Raw genomic sequence first — 26253 nt, 5'->3', positions numbered from 1 at the left:
ATCAATTACTACAAAAATATAGAATTTAAGGTAATTGCAGCTATATAAATGCTGTAGATGGAGGGTAAACTTCCACATTGATACAAAAGACTGATAATGTGAAGCTTCAGTATTGGGGAATGCACACAGTGTTGTCCACTCAATCTATGATTAGAACCATTGGAACACTCACAAAATGAGTCATAGAATGTCACATCCACATTGCTTAGTAACAGATTCCATGGGTGTCAATGTGGGTTTAATAAACAAAACAATCACCATTACCTTTCAAATCTGTCTTGCTTGAGAACAGAGCCTGAAGTGACTGAGCCGAAGGCAATTTGAACCTTTTAACATCTGCTCAGTTACTCAAAATGACCTGTTTGCCAGGCTGTTGTGATGCAGATCCATATTTTGCATGGGGTAAGCAATGCATTTTAAAAAGCTAGATTAGCCTACAAGTAGCTATTTGTTTGTTTTCATGCTATTGAAGCGCAACACGTTTTTTTTATCCACATCTAATGAGAACAAGTTAGAACATATGTATTTAGAGAAAAGCACAACGATACAGTAACGTTATACTAGAAAGTGATAGCTACACTAACATTTGATTTTGGCTATGTAGTGGTGGATGAGCCAAGTAATGGAATCTCAACCATATGGCCCATGCCTGTCGGTTGCCACCACCAACAACAAACAACTCTGTCAACATCAGTGCCCATTGCCAGTCCAATGAAGGGGGATTTCAACTCCACAGTCGGACCTGCATCCCCCACTGAGCCAACGTACAGTCCCCCCAATCTAACTGGGACAACAGCTGGTTCAGAACCAAAGGTGAAGGTCAAATCTCCCCCAAACAGAATGTCAGAGAAAATGAAGAACATTCTGATCCGCCAAGGATCAGAGAATCCTGAGCTCACAATTCTGCCCAGCAACAGGCAGAGTGCCCTGGTTCGCCTGGCGGGTCAGTTAGAACCAGGAGATATCCCTTCTTCTGTACCCGTCCGTTTCAATGCCATCCCTGGGTATGGATCACAACCTGTGACACAAGTAGTTTCACATCTAGCTGCTGCTCCTCCTGCTACTCCAGGGGCACTCATCAAGGCCTCCAGTCCTCCCCCAATGACAGTGTCCCTACCTCCAATCCCTGAGAGTGTGTCGGGCTGCACCAGCCACTGTACCATCAAGATAAAGCTGGACAACCCCAGTGCAGGGATAGTGGTGCTGCAGAAGGTCAGCCAGCCCGTCCAATTCTCCAGCCCCCCCTTTGCAGGCCACAGATCAGACGTGGTAGGGATGTTACCCTTCAGCCATCCACCTGGGGTCAAGGTCACAGTGGTCAACCCTGTCTCTGTGGGAATGGTACAGCAAAGATGCAGCAAGGTATTCAAAAGGGAAACAGTCAACTTGGTGAAAAACATATTGTATATTCATTCTATGTTAGCAGACTGGATGTTTTACAAGTATTGCCAGCTAGGGTCCATACAGTGTTACCAGCACTAACATAATCTATTCTGCTATCCCTTTACTACACACACAAACTATATACACTGAGTACACAAAACTTTAACAACACCTGGTCTTTCCATTACATAGACTGACCAGGTGAATCCAGGTGAAAGCTATAATCTCTCACTTGTAAAATCCAAGATTTTTTAAGCCTTGAGACAATTGAGACATGGATTGTGTATGTGTGCCATTCAGAGGGTGAATGGGCAGGACAATAGATTTAAGTGCCTTTGAACAGGGAATGGTAGTAGATGCCAGGCACACTGGTTTGTTTCAAGAACTGCAATGCCACTCTGATGTTCACCCTCAACAGTGTCCTGTGTGTATCAAGAATGGTCCGCCACCCAAAGGACATCCAGCCAACTTGACACAACTGTGGGAAGCATTGGAGTCAACATGGGCCAGCATACCTTTGGAACATTTGACACCTTGTAGTCCATGTCCTGACAAATTTAGGCTTTTATGAGGGCATAAAGGGAGGGGGGAATTCAGTATTCCAGTGGAGCCAATTACAGTGTGCTTGTGGTGGCCAGGCCTCAGGTCCACGTGCCTGCATTTATGGGGCCACAGTGTCCTCCTGGGGTTGTGATGGTAAGGGCCCCTATGGAGTATGCCTGGCCAACTGTGAACCCCAACCATTGCTACCTATGTTGCAGAGGTACTCCACCTTAACTTGTTATTTTAAAAAACTATATACCCCTCTGTTGTGGCACCACTAAGAATTCTTCATGAAAGCAAATAATTAATTTTAGTAGCCTCCTCCACTGCAGCTACCCTGGGAAAAATGCCCCTCCCCTTTTTGACGACCAGTATATTGTCTGTTAACTGCTTTGCAAATTAGGTGTCATACAGTAATTAACTGTTTTAATGAGATGGATTGATGTTTTGGATAAACAAGGATCTGCATCCAGTAATTACCCTTGGTCTGTTTTCACAGGCAGACAGCTAAACTTTACTTGACCCTTTGGTGGATCTTCAATTGCAAATAAAACCACTCCTTGCAAACATACAGCTGCTGCTTTTTTTTGCTGTGTCTTATAACTTAGGCATCAACTGACACTGTAAATCTTCAAATAAATAACTACTGTTATTCGCTAAGAGGTCAGAGAAAATCTTTGGACGAATAAATCAATAAATCCAGAGGGGTTTATAGATTTAGATAGAGGGTGAAAATATTTCCAAAACAACAGGGTGTGTTATAAATGTGTTTGAATCTCATTTAATATCAATCACAATGCTGATAAAGCCCATGGAAACCGATAACTTAACACATCTGTCAGATATCGATGTTTTATCTACTGTATGTCAAATCAAGCATTATTATGACGTAGCCCACGCACTGTATGTAACCCCCCCAATTGTGACACCGAGGTAAACTTTTACGCGCAAACGGACTGTATATAACCAACAACAAAATACGGCATGTTTGCCATGTTTTGAGAACCGTCCTGTAAACACAGTGATGAGGTAAGTGTGAAACGAGTAATTTATAAGTCTATAATATGACCTACGCTAGTCTAAATGCATCTAGGCTGTGTTCGGAATGGAATCAAACGTGAAATATTTAGCTGTCCGCTCTTCTCTTCATCTCACCATAATAGAGATTAGCAATAGCAGGTGCATCACGATTGCATTGACTTTCACACAAGTGTCCCTGGTTGCGAAAATGAACCACCCGCCGACGCTTATCCTACCTTGGGGGTTGAAGAGCTGGCTAGTTGCCGTCAGTCGCGCGGTTCTACTGGAGGAGCCTCCAAATGTCATGGCGTTCATAGCGTCTTACAGCGGCCAGCTTCTGCAATTGAAGAAAGGTGCAGTGCTTATAGAAAAAATAATTCACACTTCATTAACACATTCCCCAAACAATGTTTAGTATATTCATATGAACTCTAAGCTACATAAACATTTATCTGTGCAGTTGAATTACATGTTATGGTTTATTGTGCAGAACATCCAAATCTTGATATTCAAGAGCTCTCATACATCTTCAGAGATTTAATGGGTAAGTCCTTCCTTGTTCCACAAGTCCAAAATACCTAAATGTATACCCTACACTTTCCATAATATATTTCCACTGAAAAGATGCAATAGATTGGTCATGTAATGAGATGTGTTTTCTAACTCCCATCTCTCTGGTGGGTCTGGGGTTGTGTTTGGAAGGAGGTCACACTAAGGACTACCAGGGAACCATCTCCTTCACTGGTCTGGCGGAATCTGTTTTGAGTGAATGCTCTCACAAAATACCTGAGGAACGAGACAACGCAGCACCAGGTCTGTCTGCATCTGATACATCATCAAGCCATGTACACTGTGAGGAGCCTGACCACCAGGCCATGGAGGATAATGCGGTCAGCAGTTCAGTGGTCCAGTGTGGCGTGTACCAGAAAGATCCTTCAGTCTGCGGCGTGGTCGACGTTGAGAACACTGTGCTGATCCGCACTTCCAGGGCTCCGTCCGAGCATGTGATTATAGTTCACTCTGAGTGTCTCCCTGAGTCGCTCATCTTCCACAGCAAAGCCTTGCCTTCATCCAACGGATCCCACACAACATGTGACCTGTCCCCTGCTCCTAGTCCTGTCCCTGGTGATAAGGAATGGGAGGAACCAGAGGGAGTGTCTAGTGTGGTCATGTTTTATAAGGTTCCCTTGTTTGAGGACCTGCCTCACCCACCGTCCATTGGGGAACTCCCCTCTGTTGCTGTTGTGGAGACAGTGACTGATGAGGATATATCCTCAAGCAGTGACACATTTCCCTCGCAGGAGAAAATGTCTGGCACTCAATCTGTTCAGGTCTTTTTCTCAGCAGCCTCTGAGGTAGAATCATCTGGTCAGATGAGAAATTCAACAAGCAGCTTTGAGGATCTGGCTGTGGACAAAATATCTGATATGATCATACCTCAGAAGGCCTCTTCCTATAAAGAGCTGCCTCAGTCAACATCACCTATAAAGCAAACTTCAGTTGTTTCCCCTGAATGTTCGGGAAGTGATATTACTGCAAAAGCTCCATCTGAAACAGAACTAGTTGATGCAGCACAGAGCGTGCCCTCAGTCAGGATACCCAGTAGAGAGGAGAGTGTGGGGAGAACAGCAGAGACAGCAGAGAGATACACATCTCCCAGAGTATCACCAAGAGCTTCTCCACAAACTTCTCTGGTATCAGGTACAACTGTCATCCATACTCTGAAGAATGAGTGACTAATAAGCTACTAATAAGAAATGTTTTAGGTAAAAATTGGCAAATCTTCTAAGGTAAAATGTATACAGTATGTGCCAAAATTTGTATCTGCATCCACAGCTCATGTTGGTGAATCCAGTCTGCCTAGGATTCCATCTGCACCATCAATGGACAGACACCCAGTTTCTCAAAGAGTTTCTCCACAATCCAGTCAGTCCAGGATTCCCTCTGCACCATCAATGGAGGAGCTACTGGTGTGTCCATCTGCTTCTGTTGGTAGAATTTCACCAGCAGTTCCAAGATCTTCAAGAAGTAGTTTGTCAGAAAGAGCTCCTTCTGAAACAGTAGTAGGGAGAACAGCAGAGACACGAGAAAAACACACATCTCCCAGAGTATCTCCACAAGCATCTTCTGCGATGAGTGATGATCAGGTGACTAATCCGGAGACATCTGAAAGATTACTGACAACCTCAACTCTGCATTCAGAAGATTTCAAATTTGGTGAGATTATGTACTTTAAATCAACTCATACATTGATTGATTTGATGGGGGTCTATGTTGATATTATAGTGTGTTTATAGATATTGGAATGAACCATGGCTTAAGCCTTACATTTTATATTATTGTTATAAGCATGCATTTCCTTTCACAACTTGGCCCATGGAATCACACAAACTGATGAGAGACCAGCGTCACATGGAACTACACAAACTGAACTTTCAGCATTGCATAGAACTACACAAACTGAGAAGAGACCAGCAGCCCACAGAACTACACAAACTGAAGTTTCAGCATTCAATGGAACTGCACAAATTGATGAAAGACTAGCATTGCATGGAACTACACAAACTGAAGAGGGACCAGCGTCCTCCCGAACATTACCCTCAGCCTCTCCTCTGCCTGGTAATTTTGGATATGGAAAATGTCTCAGCTCGTTATCTATTCTATTCTTTGTATTATAATCTGATGTTATCAAATCCCATTTATCTGTTGGGATACATATACATATAAAAAACATGAGCTGGCGCACACCCAGAGGAAATCATTTTATGTGGAGGTGCTGACTAATGGCGAACATAACATGTTTTAGGATTCTGATGTTCATGGCAGCACCGCCTGGTAATGAGAAAACATAATACATTTTAGGAATTATACACAGAAAAACTAGACTCATGTATATGTACCACACAATATATTTTTTAAAAAGAGTTGCACATTCCATATATAAACACCCAGTAAATGATTGGGTAAATCACCAATGTTTCAGCATTACTGAAGAAGGCACTTTGATGCCGAAACGTTGCCGATTTACCCAATAAATTACTGGGAGTTTATATATGGAGTGTGCGACTTCATTTTTATAGATTATGTGGTACATATACATGCGTCTAGTTTTTCTATGTATGATTCCTAAAATGTATTATGTTTTCTCACTACCAGGCGGTGCTGCCACGGAGCATCAGAATCCTAAAACGTGTTGTGTTTTTCTCATTACCAGGCGGTGCTGCCACGGAGCATCAGAATCCAGCAGAAGAACTGGGATTGGGACCTTCACCTGCTGAGGATGTTACTGAAGTAGCAGAGTGGGTCAAACCAGACAACATAGAGACCAGCAAATCATCCGACTTGGTCAGTCCTCAACATGTAGAGAATGCACCAATACCAGAATTGGTCAGTCCTCAACATGTAGAGAATGCACCAATATCAAGATTGGCTTGTCCACCACATGAAGAGGCATTAACATTTGAAAATCCTCAAGAGAGTGTTGAAACAGAAGAGAATGTCGAAACATCAAATGAGGAGGTAACTTCCAAACCCCAGCCTGAATACACAACCAATGCTCCACCCTGTCCTGGGCCAGAGACACCACAGATGATCCAGGAAGAATCAGCCACCCAGACACCAGAGGAGGAGTCTGTCCAGGAGGAACTAACCACCCAGACACCAGAGGAGGAGTCTGTCCAGGAGGAACTAACCACCAAGACACCAGAGGAGTCTTTCCCAAGAGTCCCCACACTTCAGTTCCTCTTGCCAGTTCATACTGCAGAGGGCTGTCAGCAGAACCGAACCAAACCTGCTAACCTGATCAAGATGGCTGTCGCTGAGAGGAACCACCTGATCAAGAGACTTGCCAAGTCAGACCCACTGAAGAACAGATTGGGTAAGGCCCGCAGTTCACATTGCAAGGAACAGTACTTTGTGTTTGGTGAGGGCATGGTAAACTATGTTGAGGTGATACATTAATAGCCTCTGCATGTTGTCTATTTCAGATGGGTCTAAGTCTGCTACCGGAGTGAGAGAAGTGTCCTACGCCACCACGTTGATGAAGCAAAGGTCCCAGACAGCCCCACAGCCCAACCTCAAACGAATGTTGAGCCTAACAGGTTATTATATATCTGATAAGATAAAAGATTACTGGCCCTTATCGTGTCTTTGGCTATGCCGGATTAAGTGATATGACATGCTATTCTATAAAATCCTTTCTCCGTAATTAATATTACCTGATTGAGCTAATCATGTAAATGTGATTAACTAGAGAGTCGGGGCACCAAAAAATAATATTTATAGACCTGTTATCTTCTGAATACACTCTTAAAGACCTAGTAATATTTTACATCAATAGCAGTCAATATTAATCGTCACCTTAATTCACTCATCTGAATGTTGTAAATTCTTGGTTATCTTCACGAACCCTGGCTAACAAGTTGAATCAGCAATGCAAAATTGGGTTTAATTATTTATTTACTAAATACCTAATTAATCACACAGAATTACATATACACAGAATGAATTATAACTCGATTACAAATTACGTCATAAAGGAAAACGTCCCTAGCGGACGGAACAGATATGACAGCTGGTTACACAAAAGAAAAGGGGTTAGGTTTGAGTGAAAGAGCGGGAAGACTGAGGGACAAAGGAAGAAGCTGTGCTATCGTAAATACAGTATCGTATGCATTCTAAATTACAGCCCATTTGGAAAAGGAAAATGCAATAAATATTTACTCTGAGCTGCACTTCGGTAGGTTGGTGGTAGATGGAAGGCCGTGTTGCCTAACCGAGTCCTTTGAATAATGTCTCTGGTGGTCAGTTGAATACGTTGTAGTAATGTTGTTGTGTGGTAGACGGGATACTCTGTCTGTTCTTTCCTAGCCCGTGTTTGCAGCTGCTGTTGCTAAGTCAACGGCTAGGAGCTATCACTTCTGTAGTGAATAAAAGTAAAAAAATTCATACCATTCGCAAACCAAAGCTCACGCTGAGGTTGGCTTAGTTCTGTAGTTGACATGTTAGTACTTTTAACGCAGAGGCTGCAGACCTCACGTACTTGGAACAGGGAGGTTACATTTTCGTCAAGGCTTTATATAGTGGAGCGAGAAGGGTGTGTCTGAAAAGTTTTATAACCCATGTCTCTTCACAGGGGCGGGCCACTGATTTGGAAGCTAAAATTACATTTCATTTCTCCACCAATCATTTTATATTCAAACATTTAAATTGAACAACAATTCCATGTGAATCCGATAACTCTGATGTGTAGACTTTCCACTGTAGAGTGTATGTCATCCTATCATTGAGGAGAATGTCTCAGATGACAACCGAACTGACATCATATTCATTAAGTACCACCGCATATGTTCAATTGGTCGGATTGCCAGAATATAGTTAATTTCCCCCACCTTCTGATGTTCCCAGAATCTCTATGTTAACCAAGCGGTTTTCAAATTTCACATCAGTAGGGTAGAGAGAGGAAAAAGGAGGGAAGAGGTATTTATGACTGTCATAAATCTATCCCCAGGCCAATGTCATGACACCTTAAAAACTCACTGTATGATATTTCCTAGTATCATTGATATTTTATTATTGACACCTCTGAAACATGTATTTTCTATCCACCTCAATTTAGAACGTTGCTATGGGCACAGCCAAACAACAGAAGTGATGGATTTGACTTCTGCTTTGCTTCCCTACTGCAGCGTGCTGGTCGCAAATTGACTGATTTCCTTATATGAACTGTAATTCGGTAAAGTCTTTGAAATTGTTGCATGTTGAGTTTATATTTCTGTTCAGTGTAAATACTGTTTTAGGGATGTAGGCTAAATATGTACCTGTCAAAGTGCAAGAAAAAAAAGTGAACAGTTATGATTGGCAGATCCAGCCTGTACTCTGTGGTCCCTGGGCAGGCAAAGCTCCACTATTTATAATTAGGCCTAGGTCTACGGTTTTAGAGAAGAAAATTATCATAGCCTATCTGTGCTACAACAACACAGTGCAATGAGGAATTTATTATTGTTATCAAGTGCGTACACAATTGTTGTCCATAGGCTGTAAACTGCAGTGATGTAGGCTAATTTTGAATAACCTCCCAAATGGTAAAATGTGTTTTATATTGGATAAAATCCACTGCTTTTATTTTTTGGGGAAATGTCTTCTTTTGTTTTGCTTTCAATCTTCAATAGATCTTACACAACGAAACGTACACTTTGACAATCATAAATCAAAAACAATGAAATGTACATTTTTTAAAAAGCTGTGGATTTTTGTGCATCCTCTGGTGATTCAGAATATATAATTTTCATAATCATGGCACGCTTTGTCTTAGAGCAATTGAAGATTGAAAGCAAAAATAATAATAAATAACAAAAATACAAACCGAATATCCACTGAATATCCAATATATAACATATTTTACCTTGGTGGTCAAACTCCTCTTTTGTTTCATGCCGAAATAACTGCATAGCCTCCGTTTGTGTCTATTCTCGACAGTTTAGAAAGTCCAGAAAGGTACATTAGCAAGCCACTCATATGGTGTATTTTGTAAAGATATGCCTGCTACTATAGGAAAATATGGACTTCTCCTTTCCAACCCCCCGCGCGTTCTTAATGCTGTTGCCTATTTTACGTACCAAGGTAAAGTTGGTATTATATTCACACATTCTGACATTCAACAGACATTCAACAGACATTCATTCGACATTTGCCAAAAGCCATTTCAAAATGTAAAAATCCATAACTAATTCACTGTTTGTCACAGAATCATCAAACTCGTTATGTTTATTCTATAAATGATAGCATACTTTCAAAACCTTTTGTTTTGAGTAGAAATCCCAGTTTTGATTTGATAGAAATACATAAAATCTATAAAATGCCATTTAAAGCTATATAAAGCAATAACGTTTTCACTGATTATTACATAATCATCAAACTAGGTATGATTTTTCTATAAATGTCTAGTATACTTTTACAATCTTTGCTTTGAGTAGAAATTCCAGTTTTGATCTGGTAGAAATACATAAAATCTCCAATATTGCATTTAAAGATGAAGAAATCAATAACTAATTTAGTGATTATCACAGAAAAAATGTGAAAATATGCATTTATTTGCAACAACTTTAAAGAAATTGTAATTTCAAGTGCAATTTGTTCTATATGAAGTTAGACAATGTTCACATAAAGTTGTACAATGTTTACAATCTTAAATTTTATGCCAAATCAAGGTTAGATATCACAAACAACTCCTTTTGAACAGTGCCTGTCTGTTATACGTTTGATCAATGGGTATAATGGTAAAACTGATCCCCAAGGTCCTCATAGGCTCACTTGAATATATAGAGTTGAAGGTAAAGAAAACAAGATGAAACTAGGACATTAAAACACTGGCCGAATTCTTTCATCCACACATACACATAAAACATGTATTTGGAAGTATAAATACCCTTCTAAGACCACTGTCTTTGGATGTTTCAAAAGGTTCGCAAATAATTCTTTCTGCAAGGAATGTGAATTGAAAGGGATATGATAATACCTATGTCGGTGATGTAGTTTATCCACTGGTATAGTGTGGTAGTTGCACACCTCCCTGCTGAATTATGTAGTGCTGATTTGGGCCACTATTTTGTTTTTCATGATCTTTTGTGAAAAACCAAATTTGAACTTAGGCTTTGTGCTAGCAGTTTAAGAGAGAAAGAGAGCAAATAGCAAAGGGACAGCCTGGGTGAAGTCCTAGTTTTTAATGGTTAGTGCCAGTAGATTGCAGAGGGGTTCACATACAGTTCAGAGGTAAATCATAAGGTATACATTCAGCCCAAAAACAAAACATGTACCGTCCACTTCTTATATTAGTGCTCTTTTTTGATATCCACCCTCTGGTATCTTTCATTACCCATGCTAATATATATACAGTATATACGTACACTACCATTCAAACGTTTGGGGTCACTTAGAAATTTTATTTTTTGTCCATTTAAAATAACATCAAATTGACCAGAAATACATTGTAGACATTGTTACTGTTGTAAATGACAATTGTAGCTGGAAACGGCAGATTTATTGATGGAATATCTACATATGCGCACAGAGGCCCATTATCAGCAACCATCACTCCTGTGTTCCAATGGCATGTTGTGTTAGCTAATCCAAGTTTATAATTTTAAAAGGCTAATTGATCATTAGAAAACCCTTTTGCAAGTATGTTAGCACAGCTGAAAACTGTTGTTCTGATTAAAGAAGCAATAAAACTGTCCTACTTTAGACTAGTTGAGTATCTGGAGCATCATCATTTGTGGGTTTGATTACAGGCTCAAAATGGCCAGAGACAAATAACTTTTTTTCTGAAACTCATCAGTCTATTCTTGTTCTGAGAAATTAAGAATATTCCATGGGAGAAATTGCCAAGAAACTGAAGATCTCGTACAACGCTATGTACAACTATCTTCACAGAACAGTGCAAACTGGGTCTAACCAGAATAGAAAGAGGAGTGTGAGGCCAACAAGTGCTCAGCCTATGTGGGAACTCCTTCAAGACTGTTGAAAAGCATTCCTTATGAAGCTAGAGAGAATGCCAAGAGCGTGCAAAGTTGTCATTTGAAGAATAGAAAAATATGCAATATATTTAGATTTGTTCATCACTTTTTTGGTTACTACACGATTCCAGATGTATTATTTCATAGTGTTGATGTCTTCACTATTATTTTACAATGTAGAACATAGTAAAAATAAAGAAAAACCCTTGAATGAGTAGGTGTGTTCAAACTTGACTGGTACTGTGTATATATACATCTCACAAAAGTAGTGCACTGGGCCATTAATAGTCCTGTATTAGCGGAACATTATAGCCATCTGCAGCGCCCCCCCTACGCTCTAGCACACAAGACGAAAGCCAGAGGGAATTTAGGAATGCACCTAGTATGTAAAATATGTTCTTTTGATTGTTCTATCATAAAACTCTTGTCAACTCACAGGTGGACCGACACAGGAACATTCAGGCCAGACCACGCAGACTGTCCGTAAATTAGACACTCCCGACACTCAGCAAATCAAAATCCCCAACTATCTCCTTGTGGAACGTTCATCTGGAACCTCGGACACAGCTTCTTCCCAAGAGAGAAAGCCAGCAGATCAAGATAGTTGTGTGGTCAGCAGGGGACGCTGTACTGGTTTCCTGTCCTTCTCTGTGCCAATTGACAGTTTCTGCGGAGCAGAGTGTGGCTGTCGACCGCAGTTCCTGCAGATCACAACCGACGATGGAGACGTAGTCTATTCCCCTGCGTTCATACAGGCTATCAACCCATGCAGACCTGGTGCAGATGAGGTCGCGGAGAGGACAGACACACGCCCGACAACTTCACCTGCCCACATGGAATGGTCTTTTAAAATCAGCATAAAAGGTAAAGAAGTGTAATGCTATGCTGTCCTCGTGCAAAAGAAGATCTACGTGAATACTATTTTGTTGAGTGCATTGATTACAGTATTATTGTCGTCATGGTATCTTTATTTATATATTTTCTTCCAACACAGGACAGAGTGTGGGGGATGATGAAGTTAACCAAGAAAAGTGATAGATCAAATTTCTGTTTTTCCATCCACATTGAACTCTTGTAATAAATGCAATTAATCTGAAGACTTAACTTTTCTGTTTGTTTTTCAATTAATTGGGTGTATTTATTTGTAAACAGTAACATGACAACTTAAATGTGCATAAATTAAACATTTCCAGATTTGTAACACTTTTCTCAAGTAGGCTTTTTTATGCTTTACATTTGCAAGTTTGACTGTAAAATACTAAATAATTTTGTTATAAACCTAAATTACCAATCTAGGTTTAGATCATTTGTCAAAAAACAAAGTATTAATGATTGACAACCTTGGGAAAAAGCGGTGGTGTTATGGTACTTGAGGAGAAATCAGCACCAGGGACAGCGCCTATTTAGCTCGTAGAGTGAAGTGCTAGGACGATTTTTTGGCAGCTGTCTAGTGACGATATCTGCCAGTGCTTTTTGTTTTTCATCCGCCACTGAAACACAATGTCTCAACGGTTCATAACTGATTTTATAAATGTAATTGATTGCCTGGCTATTTGATTAATTATTTAATGGATTTATGATGTTTTAAGAAAAAATATATATATATATATATTTGTTTATCCATAAGTTATAACTTTTGAGCACTTCAGATCTTCTTGTCATATGAATTCTAATGTAGCGAAAGGCCATTCCATTCCAACCATTATGACTTAGTTACTTCAGAACATCGTTAGGTCCGCGATAGCAACGAAAGTCGACAACTCAGACAACTCAAAATGAGCCGCTATGACCAATAGCCTGTAAACTGATCCTACTCTCATAGATCGACAGACAAATTTACAATTAGCAAATTCAAGGTAAGTTTTCATACGTCTCGATTGTTATATTTTGCTACAGAGCCATGATCAGTTGAATGAATCTGCCTCATGGGCGATCAATTGCTAGTCTGGGTACCACAGTACAAGTGTGTTTAGCTAGCTATCATTCCACTCATATGCTAAACTGTCATGATACGGAGTACAAGGAGTGTAATGTTAGCTAAACAGATTTGTACCCAGGCTAATCCGTTGCTACTTTAATGCGATGTTGCATTTACTTTGCGTTTCTTCTTGTTTACAGTCCGCCACACACGGTCATGTCCAAACACGTCAAACCTCTCATCCCAAACGGCCTGATAACCATTCTGTCAGGCTTCAGTCGAGCATACCTAAGGAAGAGGCCAACTGACCTAGGACTATTTGCCATGTACTATTGTATGGAACTGCGGAAATACAGAGATGGTATATTAGCTCACCATGGTCCCACAAAGACAAAAATATGACTGATTATGTAGTGTAGAGTGCATTTTATCATGTGTTAAGCGTTCTGTAGAACTACATCTGATCAATATTTCATTTTGTTTTGTAATGCAGAAATACAGACCTGTTCACCAAACAAGCTGGTGAAAGAATTTCATAAACATAGAGGTAAAGTCCAGAGATGATGCACCCTGTATTTCTACAGTCGTTGTTGCAAACAAAACACGTATTTTTGCAGTCACATTCCCAAACATTTCTCTCCCCCCCCAGCCAAGAGACTCTGTGACAATGCCTATGAAGAGGAACTGTTGAAGTATGGATACAAAGTGACCTCCAAGGAGGATGTGACTTTTAATGCCCTGGAGATCACCTCTCAGGACCTGCAAATACTAGGCAGTAGTGAGAGACAGATCAACAGACGGTACTCAACCACCACTAGCCCATGTGGAGAACAAGTGAACAATATTACAGCTCCATCCGCCATGGACCAGCAGGTGAACCAAACCCTGGGGGCTGCAGCCATGGAGCTAGGGGCACTGGTTGGCAACATTGTCCCCACAACATCATCAAGCCCTTTTCAACCAACCAACAATAACGCCAATACCCAACATGTGGCACAGTCATCATCCCAGGCAGTAGCAGGTCTGGGATCCACTGAGAACAAGACTGGTGAAGGTATATGTGCTCTAAGATTCTGAGGCCCAACTATGTATGGTAAAATCAAATTAGCTTTGCACTAGGGATCTAATGTGTTCCTCTCCCTCCCACTGTTTTCCCCACAGTTGCTTCACAAGTTAAACCTGGCTCAGCAGAGATATTGGCCAGCAGCAGGTGCGAGGACAGTATTTCTGGACAGGCCTGTATTCCCCAGCATTACACACCCACCAGCCAGGAGGGGGGGTATGCCTGTGCCATGCCCACAGAGATACCCTGCTACTCCAGATTTCCCCAGAATTACCCGACATACCCTCCACCACCACCCTACCTCTCAGGCTTTCATCCTTATTATTTGGACCTCATGTCTGGCCAATATGTCCAGCCGTCCTGCAAATGCCAGCGATATGGCAGAGTGGTATATCGTCCCCCTGGTCAGCCAGTGCTGCCCCAGTGCCACCATGCCGCACCACTGCCAGTGCCGCAGTGCACTCACCAGCACCTCAGCCCTTCTGCAAGCTGCATTCAAGTGGCTCCAACCATGGGGCCCTCCTGCCCCAATGGAGTGCAGAGCCCTTTCTCACGGTTCATCCCTGTGCCTGTCCTCTCCAACCACTTTGGCTCCCTTTACTACAGGCCCAAGCAGAGACCCAGGATGGTTACAGGTGTGCCTGGCTGCAGGAGCGAGTGCCTACCCACATCCAGACGTCTCAACTGCACTTCCTGCAACATGAGTGACAGCTCTAGCTATGGGCCAGAGCCCGCCACCCAGGCCTCCTATCATGGTGGACATCGAGGACAGTGTGGGGGTGACGTCATCCATGGACCAGTCCCTGCCGGTGCACTAAGGTCCCTGTATGCCCCTGTGCCGTGCCCCATTGGACTGCAGAGAAGGGATGCCCCGGCTCAGCGACCATGCAGCGCCCCGACTAGGAGGGTTGTTCCATTGACCACGCAGAACCAGAATAGCCCGTTCCCATCCTCATAAGGGACAGGTTTGGAACTGGATTTATTCTGTGAATGGATAGCTGCACATTTTTTGATTGAATTTAATCTTATTAAGTCTTCAGTTTGATACAATTTTGCCTTGAGGCTTTTGTTAATTGGTAGTATAATTAAACTAGTGGAAAGTTTTCGTCATGGACATATGAATTTGTAGACACAGAATATTGTTAATCAGAATAAAGATTTCTCAGGTGACTAAACTGCTGTTATTTTTCTCTTTACAGAATGCCCAGACAGACTGAACGCAAAGTCCTACAACTTTATCATCGTTTTTTATGATCAATAAAGTATTTTGCAGATTCGTTTTTAATTATCCTTATTGTAGAACTGAAAATAAGTGTTGTATGCTTATAAGTGTCAGTGAGAACGACTGTGCTTTATTATGCGTAATTACGTAAACATTTTCTACTGCTGATATGTCGTGGCATGTTGAATATTTAACTTTGCTGAAATGGATTATAATATTGTTGAAATCTAGGCTGCACAAAATACGCAAATGTTGCATTTGTCCAATACATTTTTATGAGGTTAGTACCATTGTGACGTCACGCAGCCGCGGAATTTTATATCATGGATTTGAATCAATCCAATATTGTCGTCCTCGATGTGGCTCAAGAGGAGTTACACCTATCTGCAAAGGTATGTTTTCACTAATCTAAAAAATATGAATCCATTTCGAATAATCTGACTTGATATATAGCTACCTAGATAAAAGTCTTAACCAATTAAATTGGCTGCATCCATTTGATTGTACAGACAGTGTACACTAGGCTGAGCAGGATAGCCTGTCTGATTATCAGGTTAACAAACACTGCAGCTAAACCATCAACGACATTTTTCCAGATGGCTTCCAGGAGTACGCCACACTTCAAGCCCCCGTTGACCATCATCATCCCATACGGGCTGAAGAGTTGGCTAGAATGTCTTTGCAGAGCCATATTCATTGAGGGACCAAGGCAGATACCGGAATTTATTGCCGCCTATTGCGTTGAGCTGCTGGAATTTAGAGAACGTGAGTGGTGTGGACTGATGTAGATGCAGTCATATACAGTGTTTGCAAAACCCCCAAAAGTAGTTGATGTTTACCAACACACACATTATTTGATGTAGCCCAGCCGTTTTTTTAGTAGACCCTAATAACATTTAAAACTAGAATCCTTAGTTGCACCATCATTTTTGGATTTATAAATTAATGATATATAGGTCTACCCATTGATTTTTGAAGACCATAAATGCCTCATGAGCTTAGTTACACTGTCATACCCCATCAGAACCCCAAATATAAGCGTGTTTTACTCCAATGTTTGTACACAGTGTAAATGTGAACAAACACTGGATAGCCTCGAAACATGCCTAAAACTATCATTGTAATATCATGGATGGTCAGACCTTGCACCCATAGCCCTGTCTATGAATTTTTGAGAGTGGTTATATTTTTTCCAGGTCCATCCTTCAGCCTCTTAGCAAAACAGAGGCGGGGCAACCACTTTGTTATTGTTTCAACTGCGTATTCTAGCTACATTTTGAATTCATGTAGGCTAGGCCTATAGTCTCCAAGCTCATTCTAACATGTTAAAGGCTATCTCTTGAAAGTGGAACAGGCAATTAACTCTATTTTCTTTTGCTTCAGGCAATCCTTTGATGGATACCAAGGATGTTACACATCTGTACCAGGAGATACGGGGTAAGGAATATTCAGCCAGTCATAGTGCGCAATGTTACCTTTGCATTATCATTGCACATTCATTGCATTTAACAATTGAATTAAAACCCCATATTTAAAATCAACCTGCATATAAATACAGTTGAATGTTTCACAGACATGGCTCACAATTTACGGAATTATTATTCTTTCAATAGAGGCAAATTACGTCAAAGACTGGATAGTATGCCCAGTGCCACAAGCTGCCATAGACTGCTGCCTGCCTGAGGAGACCCTGTCAGTCAGCCAGAGGACCAATCCAAGTTCGTTCAAGGTCCCCTCCAGCAAGCCCATGGGTGAGCCAGATAAGCAGGTTCAGACTCTGAGCAGTCTCCCTGGAGAAACCCACCATAGAACCCACCCTGGAGATGGACCTCAGTCCAGCCCAACCGACCTTGGAGGTCAACCCAGCCCAGCTGTGGAAGAGGAGACCCAGGCCCGGCCAGGCTCTGCTGTGCAGTCAGTCGTGTTCCAGAGAGCTCCATCATTGGACAGTCTACTCGAGGCCAACCACTCTCAAGTCTTGATCAGCGCTCCAACCGATGACGTCATCGTCGCCCACTCTGCGAACCTTCAGGAGACTATTGTCTTCCGAAGCAACAGTCGTCCATATTCAGGTGTATCTCCCCGAGGTAGTTTGACTAGGATTCCTTCGGTTGGTGATGTTGTTAAGATCGGGGTGAATGACACAACCGAGGTGATGTCTGATGTGGTGGTGTTCCACCAAGTGCCCTCAGTGGAGAACCTGCCCTGCACGACGTCTGCCTTGAGTAATACCTCTTTAGCTGTTGAGGAAACAGTGGATCAGTTGATGAGAAGCAGAGAATTCTTACTGGAGAATGTGGTGTCTGGCTCGCCGTCCATTAAGATGGTGGCTTCAGCTGCAGCTTTGCAGCAGGCAAACACAGAGAAAGTATCCTCCTCAGAGATAGTGGGAGTCGGCGCAGCACGGAGAGTGTCCTCAGTCAGGATACCCAGTAGAGAGGAGAGTGTGGGGAGAACAACAGAGACACTAAAGAGATACACATCTCCACAAATATCTCTTCTGTCAGGTATTATATTAATCTATACTCAAAAATGAATTGACAGTTTGGTACAAACTGTTTAGGGACAATGTATTACAAGATGTATAGTAAAGTTTAAATCCTTTGCAATTGCATTCTCTCTATCCTCACAGCTCATTCTGCTGAATATCTGAAGGCTACATACAAGCCATCCACCCCCAGCCTTGCCAGGGTTTCCTCTGCACCTTGTGGTGAGAGAGAGGCAGCAGCAACTATTTCACCTAAATCCAGTCTGGCCAGGGTTTGCTCTGTCTCTACTGGTGAGAGAGCAGCAGAACCAGCCTGCAAAGAAGTCTTCTCTGATGTGGAAGAGACTTACACATTACCATCAACAGAGGACCTACTGGTGTCTTCAACTGCTTCAGTTGGTAGAATTTCACCAGAGGTGTCTGCAATATTTTCCAAAAGTGTTTTATCAGGAAGAGCTTTCGCTGAACCAGAAATAGTTGGTGCAGCACACAGAGGGTCCTTAGTCAGGATAACCAGCAGACAGGAGGGTGTGGGGAGAACACCAGATACTCTGGGAGATGTGCATCTCTCTGGTTTATCTCCAGAAGCATATTTTGTGTCAGGTAATGAACATGTCTATATCACAGTTCTGAAAAAGGAAAAAAACAAAATGCATTATAGATGTTCTGTATTCTCTGTTGATTTGAAAAGTAATGTCTGTGGTTTATAGACTCTCCAGTGATGTTTGAAGAAGAGGACTGTTGTGTAATCACCACTCACTCTGCTTTAGTGAAGAAAGCAGTCAAATTGGCCCACTCAGAAAATATCTCTCCTACTACTTCACCCAGCATAGACCTGGCCTGGGAGGAGCTTCTGCAGACATCAGCATCCGACGTGGATAAAGTAGCCCTCAAGGCTTTCGAGATTGTGAACCAAAAAATACAATGCTTAGGGATAGAAATATCTGAATTGGCATCCAACCCTGTGGCTGTGTCTCAGTCTCTTAACACTCTCCCTTATAAGGATCTCTCTCACTCGCTTTCAGCTGTGGAGGAATTCTCTACTGCCTCAGCAAGACACTCAGAAGGTGACATCTCTGAAAAAGCTACCTCTGAAACAAAAGTAGAGGGAGAAGCAATCTCTGTTAGGGAGATTACACCAGCAGTGTCTACAAGGTGTTCTGCCAGTAATGTATCAGAAAGAGTTCCCTTTGAAAAAGTAGTTTTGGGAGCAGCAGTACCATCATTGGAGGAGCTATCAGAGTCACCAACTGCACTTGCCTTTGTGGGTGAGGCTTCACCAGCAGTGTCTGCCAATGATGTATTAGAAAGAGCTCCCTCTGAAACTGCAGTAGTGGGAGCAGAGCTACTAGAGAGACACACAACTACAAAAGTACCTCCACAAACATCATTTGTGTCAGGTATGAGTCACTTCCTATCTAAAGGTTTACTTACTGTGTACAGTACAAGCACATGCTACTTGATGATATTGATGTAAAAGGAACAGTACCCTACTTTATTTAGGTTTGTTTTATTGTGTGTCTCTCCACAGCTTATTCTGGTGGATTGATGAATGCTACAAACTTGTCACCTCAATCCAGCCTGGCCAGGATTCCCTCTGGATATATCAGTGAAGGTGTGTCACCAGCAGTGTCTGCAATATGTCCTGCTGGTGACTTGCCAGAAAGAGCTTCCTCTGAAACAGCAGTAATGGACTCAGCGCCCAGAGTGATCCACTCTACACCATCAATGGATGAGCTACTGGTTTTACCAACTTCTGTTGATGGGTTTTCACCAGCAGTGTCTGCAAGATCTTCAAGAGGTACTTTGTCAAAAAGAGCTCCCTCAGAAACAGCAGTGGAGGGGGTAAGATATTCTGAAAGTGGTTTATCAGGGAGCGCTTTCTCTGAAACAGATCTAGTTGATGCAGCACAAAGCGTGTCCTCAGTCAGGATACCCAGTAGAGAGGAGAGTGTGGGGAAAACAGCAGAGACACCAGAGAGACACACATCTCCCAGAGTTTCCCCACAGACATTTTCAGAGTCAGGTACAGTATTCATCCAACTCTGTGATATACCTACTAATAAGGTCCATGTCACCAGTTTGGGTAAAATGTTTAAGAAAATGTCAGGATAGCATCACAACATACAACAAAAAAAAGTATTTCCTCAACTCATGCTGACGTTGCTCCAACAGCTACAGGCTTGTCATCTAAGCCAGAGCCCCCTCTGAGTGATTCTCTAACAGAGTCAGGATCTTTGGAAGTCATCTTTAATATGGAGGAGACTTATACAACACCATCTATGGGGGAGATTTCTATTTCTGCCTCTACTGGTGAAAGAGCAGCAGAATCAGCTTCTAGAGAACTGTTGTATATGGGTGAGACATATAAACCACCATCAATGGCAGACCTACCAGGGTCTCCAGCTGCTGTTGGAGGCATTTCACCAGCAGTGTCTGATAGATGTTCACAAAGTGACATGGCAGAAAAAGCTCACTCAGAAACAGCAGTAGGCAGTCACACATCTTCCAGAGTACCTCCTAAAGTTCCTCCACAAACATCCTGGAGCTCAGGTACACTTTTCAAATATCTTGAATGAAATATAAGGTTGGTTGTCATGTTAGTAGTCTGGGTGAAATTAATTTTAAAATACCACAGCATACTCATATAATGTAATCTGGTCTGTCTTTTCAAAATCCATGTTGATGTTACTCCAACAGCTACAGGCTTGGCATCTAAGTCCAGTTTGGCCAGGGTTCCCTCTGTGTCTCTTAGTGATGGTGCAAAAGTACCAGCTCAGATAGACAAAACACTGTCAATGGAGGAGCTACTGGCGTCTCCATTGTACTCTCAGTGGGCAATGTCACCAGCCGGTTCTGAAAGAATGTCCTCAGTCAGGATACCCAGTAGAGAGAAGAGTGTGGGGAGAACAGCAGAGACACCAGATAGACACACATCTCCTGGAGCTTCTCCAAGAGTTTCTCCACAAACCTCTCTTGTATCAGGTACACTTGTCATCCATACACTAAAGAATGCTCCAATAATAAGCTACTAATACAGTATTTCTTAGTTAAAAGGAGCTAAACTTGTAAGATATAATGTATACACTACATGCCTGATTTTGTATCTGCATCCACAGCTCATGTTGTTAAATCTCTGTCTGGTACAGACATTTCTCAACAATCCAGTCTGCCTAGGATTCCCTCTGCACCATCAATAGACAGATACACATCTCCCAGAGTTTCTCAAAGAGTTTCTCCACAATCCAGTCTGGTCAGGATTCCCTCTGAACCATCAATGGGGGAGCTACTGTTGTCTCCCTCTGCTTCTGTTGGTAGAGTTTCTACAGCAGTTTCAAGACTATCTTTAAGAAGTAGTTTGTCAGAAAGGGATCATTCTGAAACAGTCATAAGGTATTCTGAAAGCATTTTATCAGGAAGAGCTCTCTCTAAAACAGAACTAGTCGATGCAGCACAGAGAGTGTCCCCAGTCAGCATACCCAGTAGAGAGGAGAGTGTGGGGAGAACACCAGAGACATGCACATCTCACAGAGTTTCTCCTAAAATTTCTCCCAGAGATTCTCCACAATCCAGTCTGGCCAGGATTCAATCTGCACCATCAATGGAGGAGCCACTGGTGTCTCAATCTGCTGCTGTTGGCAGAGTATCTCCAGCCAGGAGTGGACTTTCTCTAGTAATGTCTCTAGGAATTTCTGCAGCTAATGTGGTTGGGCCAGTGTGTTTCAAAGATGTGTCACAGATTATGCCGACTAAAACACCAGGTAAATGTTCCATTAGATTACAGGAATTCAGCTTTAATAATTGAATACATGTTACATTGTGCCAATGTCTTGATTTATTGTGTTACATCCATTTCTATATATTTATTTTTTTCAATATATGTTTGAAAATTAAAAGTTTCAACTTTGATGTTGCATTATATTGTCATTTTAGAGAATCAGGGTTCGGCCTCCTCCATCAGGATACCCAGTAGAGAGGAGAGTGTGGGGAGAACAGCAGAGACACCAGAGAGACACACATCTCCCAGAGTATCACCAAGAGCTTCTCCAAGAGTTTTTCCACGAACCTCTCGTACATCGGGTACAATTGTCATCCATATTTCTGAGGAATGCTCTACTAATAAGCTACTAATAAGACATTTTGAGGAATTTTAAGGCATTGTAAGGCAATATTTTTACAGTATGTGCCTACTTTTGTATCTGCATCCACAGCTCACGATGGTGAATCTCTGTCTGGTACAGACATTTCTCCACAATCCAGTCTGCCTAGGATTCCCTCTGAACCATCAATAGACAGAAACACATTTCCCAAAGTTTCTCAAAGAGTTTCTTCACAATCCAGTCCCGCCAGGCATCCCTCTGCACCATCAATGGAGGAGCTACTGTTGTCTCCATCTGCTTCTGTTGGTATAATTTCACCAGCAGTTTCAAGAACATCTTCAGAAACAGCTCCTTCTGAAACTGTCATACGATATTTTGAAAGTGACTTATCAGGAAGAGATTTCTCTGAAACAGAACTAGTTGATGCTGAACAGAGAGTGTCCACAGTCAGGATACCCAGTAGAGAGGAGAGTGTGGGGAGAACACCAGAGAAACCAGAGAGACACACATCTCCCAGAGTTTCTCCTATAACTTCTGCAAGAGTTTCTCCAAGATTTTCTCCACAAACATCTCTTCTATCAGGTACAATTTGTAGAATTGTCTACACATTGTTTGGCTGAAATGTTTACAGTATGTGACAAATGTTTGCACGCATGACTGTAAGTCTCTTTGGATAAAAGCGTCTGCTAAATGACATTTTATCATGTGTATCTTCATCCACAGCTCAAGTTGGTGAATCTCTGTCTGGTACAGACATTGCACCACAATCCAGTCTGCCCGGGATTCCATCTGCAGCATCAATAGAGGAGCGACTGATGTGTCTAACTGCTTCTGTTGAAAGAATTTCACCTGCAGTTTCAAGATCTTCAAGAAGTAGTTTGTTAGAAAGTGCTTCCTCTGAAAAAGCAACAATTAAAGCAGTATACAGAGAAGAGAGTGTGGAGAGAACTGCAGAAACAACAGAGAGTCACACAACTCAACACGTGTCTTTCAGAGCTCCTTTGGCAACATCTAAGACAAGAGTCCTTTCTGATGTGGCAGTTTTGTACAGACCATCCATTGCTGAAGGCCTTTGTCTTGAGGTCTTGGACATGGAGTCTGACCAGGTGAAAACACCAATGAGTGCCATAGCTCCCTCTCACACTGCAGCAATGGAAACAGCTCAGGATACAGTCAGGATACCCAGTAGAAAGGAGAGTGCAAGGAGAGCAGCAGAAACACAAACATATTTTGCATCAGGCAAGTATCAAGATTAATACATTACTGAAATATTAGCAACGAAAACAAAAATATTTTCTGAAGATTTCTCTTCCCAATCTCATAGGATTATGGGACAATAGTACACAAGTTTCAGGAACTTCAGTCCGCCTTCATGAAGAGGTGACTGCCCACCCTACCGAAGTGCAGCAGGGGACCCTGCAACTTGGAGTTTCTCTAGGAGTTTCTCGAGCCAATATGGTTGGGCCTCAAAACACACAGTCACAGAGTGTACAGACTGGACCAGGTACATTTTCCCTCAGAATTCAACTTTAATAATTGTTTTGAAGACATTTAGGGATTTCCCCTCCAATGCCAAGGTATTCACACCCCTCAACATTTTCCACATTTTGTTGTGTTACAGCTTTGTTTGTCACACAATAGACCGTAATGTCAAAGTTGAATTATGTTTTTACACATTTTCACAAATTAATTAATAATGAAAAGCTAAAATGTCTTAAGTCAATAAGTATTCAATCCCTTTGTTATGGCAAGCCTAAATAAGTTCAGGAGTAAAAATGTGCTTAACAAGTCATATAATAAGTTGCATGGAATCTGTGTGCAATAATAGTGTTTCACATGATTTTTGAATGACTACCTCATCCCTGTACCCCACACATACAATTATCTGTAAGACCCTCAGTCGAGCAGTGAATTTCAAACACAGATTCAAGCACAAAGACCAAGAAGGCTTTCCAACGCCTTGCAAAGAAGGGAACCTATTGGTAGAGGGGTAAAAAAAAAAAAAAAGCAGACATTGAATATCACTTTGAGCATGGTGAGGTTATTAATTACACTTTGGATGGTGTATCGACACATACAGGCGTTCTTCCTGCTCCATTGCCGGAGAGGAAGGAAACAGTTACTGAGTTTAATGGCTGTGATAGGAGAAAACTGAGTATTAATCAACAACATTGTAGTTACTCCACATTAATAACCTAAATGACAGTGAAAAGAAGGAAACTTGTACAGAATACAAATATTCCAAAACATGTATCATGTTTGCAATAACGCACTGAAGTAAAACTGCAAAAAATTGGTTAAGAAATTAACTTTATGTCCTCAATACAAAGCATTATGTTTGGGGCAAATCAACACATCACTGAGTGTCACTCTTCATATTTTCAAGCATGGTGGCTGCATCATGTTATGGGTATGCTTGTCATCGGCAAGGACTAGGGACTTTTTTTTAGGATAAAAAGAAACGGAATAGAGCTAACCTAGAGGAAAACCTGATTCTTCTTTCCAAAAGACACTGGGAGACAATTCCATTTTTCAGCAGGACAGTAACCTAAAAGACAAGGCCAACTATACATTGGAGTTACTTACCAATATGACATTGAATGTTCCTGAGTGGCCTAGTTACAGTTTTGATTTAAATAATCTTGAAAATCTATGGCAAGACTTGAAAATGCCTGTCTAGCAATGATCAACAACCAACTTGACACAGAGCTTGAAGAATATATTTTTTAAATGTGCAAATATTGTACAATCCAGGTGTGCAAAGCTCTTAGAGACTTACCCAGAAAGACTCACAAATGTAATTGCTGCCAAAAGTGATTGTAACATATATTTCTGTATTTGATTTGAAATACATTTGCAAAAATGGCTGAAAACATGTTTTCTGCTGAAAACACTTTGTCATTATGTGGTATTGTGTGTAGATGGGTGAGAAAAAAATAATATTTAATCCAAATTGAATTCAGGCTGTAACACAAACAAATAGAATAAATCAAGGGGTATTAATACTTTCTGAATTCTTTGTTTGTGTGGACTTTGACATTTTGAACTTTGTTGCATTCTATTGTCATTTTAGATTATCATGGCCCGCCCTCACATAGCGTTCCTATTGGAGCAGGACGTGTCACTCCTGATGCTCAGCCTGCCTTCGAGGATTTTACCAATCAGGTCTGGACACTATACCACTTGGACAATGAGACGGAGGAGGGCACACTGTCCACTAACACTATCTCCCAGCCTCCGTTCAATGGAAGTGCTTTCATTCGCAACTTTGGGTCTGGACATGTGTTACTGGCAGAGAGGTCCCCTTCCCCTCAGCAGTCTGACTCCCAGTCCTGGTGTGGCCGACCCAGACAACAGCCCCAGCCACCACCGTTCCCAATGTACCCAAGAAGGGCCTTCACACCCAGGTCACAGAGCTCAACCCGCCGCCCTCCACCCCAGCATCCGACTATCCTCAACCTGGAGATCAGCATCCCCAACTACTTCCTGTTCCTCGATGGCAACCAGGTGTCCCTGAGCCAGAGCGCTCGTAGTGTTCCGGCCTCAATGTTTTCCAGGTCGAGATCTGCTGTGGTCAGGACGGACGACCCCCCGGGGTACCTGTCCTTCTCCGTTCCAATGGAGATGGTGAGCGGAGGTTCTGGTCAGGACGGTCAGGCCCAGTTCCTGCAGGTCATCAGTGATGAAGGAAACACTGTTTACTCCCCCGCTCTCATACACATTGTCACCTCTGAACACACAGAGAAAGAGGACCAGGAAGAATCCAGGAGGTGGCCAACTAGTGCCCCATTTAATTGGTAGGGGACTGTTGTCTAGTATCAATAAACATGTGTGCATATCATTTAAAACGTTCTCCCTCTTCATTAAATAAACACATGTTTTAAGTGAGACTTTAGGCTTGTTGCTAAGCTGAAAAAGTAAGGAAATTCACAAGCTCAACAAGGCCTAACTTCAACCATCCCCCTGGGCACAGATATCAATTCAACATCTATTCCATGTTGGT

General features: G+C 41.9%; 5 protein-coding genes across 7 annotated transcripts; all 5 read left to right on the top strand.

The window, feature by feature from the left end:
• The first annotated feature begins 64 nt into the window (after nucleotides 1-64).
• Nucleotides 65-2497, top strand: LOC118402026 (uncharacterized). The gene is made up of 2 exons (XM_052476885.1): nucleotides 65-1362; nucleotides 2426-2497. Exons 1-2 carry the CDS (start codon nucleotides 646-648, stop codon nucleotides 2435-2437), a joined length of 729 nt encoding a protein of 242 aa, XP_052332845.1. The 5' UTR covers nucleotides 65-645; the 3' UTR covers nucleotides 2438-2497.
• A 345-nt stretch (nucleotides 2498-2842) lies between these two features.
• LOC118402025 (uncharacterized) lies at nucleotides 2843-12559 on the top strand. Of its 2 annotated transcripts, XR_008077412.1 has the most exons (9): nucleotides 2843-2955; nucleotides 3090-3299; nucleotides 3437-3490; nucleotides 3649-4647; nucleotides 4783-5565; nucleotides 6161-6823; nucleotides 6933-7046; nucleotides 11898-12323; nucleotides 12454-12559. XR_008077412.1 is itself a non-coding variant. In XM_035799844.2 (5 exons), exons 2-5 carry the CDS (start codon nucleotides 6535-6537, stop codon nucleotides 12492-12494), a joined length of 870 nt encoding a protein of 289 aa, XP_035655737.2. In that variant the 5' UTR covers nucleotides 5312-5565; nucleotides 6161-6534; the 3' UTR covers nucleotides 12495-12559. The 2 variants fall into 2 exon arrangements, 1 of the variants encoding a protein (XP_035655737.2); XM_035799844.2 differs by lacking the exons at nucleotides 2843-2955; nucleotides 3090-3299; nucleotides 3437-3490; nucleotides 3649-4647 and having other exon boundaries at nucleotides 5312-5565.
• Nucleotides 12560-13187: 628 nt separating this feature from the next.
• LOC118402528 (uncharacterized) lies at nucleotides 13188-15398 on the top strand. Its single transcript, XM_052477377.1, has 4 exons — nucleotides 13188-13315; nucleotides 13578-13738; nucleotides 13871-14431; nucleotides 14539-15398. The coding sequence occupies exons 3-4, from the start codon at nucleotides 14239-14241 to the stop codon at nucleotides 15396-15398; spliced, it is 1053 nt and encodes a 350-aa protein (XP_052333337.1). The 5' UTR covers nucleotides 13188-13315; nucleotides 13578-13738; nucleotides 13871-14238.
• A 517-nt stretch (nucleotides 15399-15915) lies between these two features.
• On the top strand, nucleotides 15916-19613 carry LOC127911084 (uncharacterized). The gene is made up of 7 exons (XM_052477352.1): nucleotides 15916-16054; nucleotides 16259-16427; nucleotides 17046-17099; nucleotides 17276-18169; nucleotides 18295-18753; nucleotides 18861-19550; nucleotides 19594-19613. Exons 1-7 carry the CDS (start codon nucleotides 15986-15988, stop codon nucleotides 19611-19613), a joined length of 2355 nt encoding a protein of 784 aa, XP_052333312.1. The 5' UTR covers nucleotides 15916-15985.
• Nucleotides 19614-19690: 77 nt separating this feature from the next.
• Nucleotides 19691-26136, top strand: LOC118402024 (mucin-12-like). Of its 2 annotated transcripts, XM_052476883.1 has the most exons (8): nucleotides 19691-20176; nucleotides 20326-20703; nucleotides 20851-21135; nucleotides 21270-21911; nucleotides 22084-22230; nucleotides 22362-22832; nucleotides 22974-23754; nucleotides 25324-26136. In XM_052476883.1, the coding sequence occupies exons 1-7, from the start codon at nucleotides 19699-19701 to the stop codon at nucleotides 23504-23506; spliced, it is 2934 nt and encodes a 977-aa protein (XP_052332843.1). In that variant the 5' UTR covers nucleotides 19691-19698; the 3' UTR covers nucleotides 23507-23754; nucleotides 25324-26136. The 2 variants fall into 2 exon arrangements, with proteins under 2 accessions (XP_052332843.1, XP_052332844.1); XM_052476884.1 differs by having other exon boundaries at nucleotides 22084-22832.
• Nucleotides 26137-26253: the final 117 nt, after the last annotated feature.

This window comes from Oncorhynchus keta, chromosome 23 (assembly GCF_023373465.1).
Source record: "Oncorhynchus keta strain PuntledgeMale-10-30-2019 chromosome 23, Oket_V2, whole genome shotgun sequence".
NCBI classification, from domain to species: domain Eukaryota; kingdom Metazoa; phylum Chordata; class Actinopteri; order Salmoniformes; family Salmonidae; genus Oncorhynchus; species Oncorhynchus keta.
The sequence above is the reverse complement of the archived record's forward strand: the minus strand, read 5'-3'. Positions and strand labels throughout refer to the sequence as shown.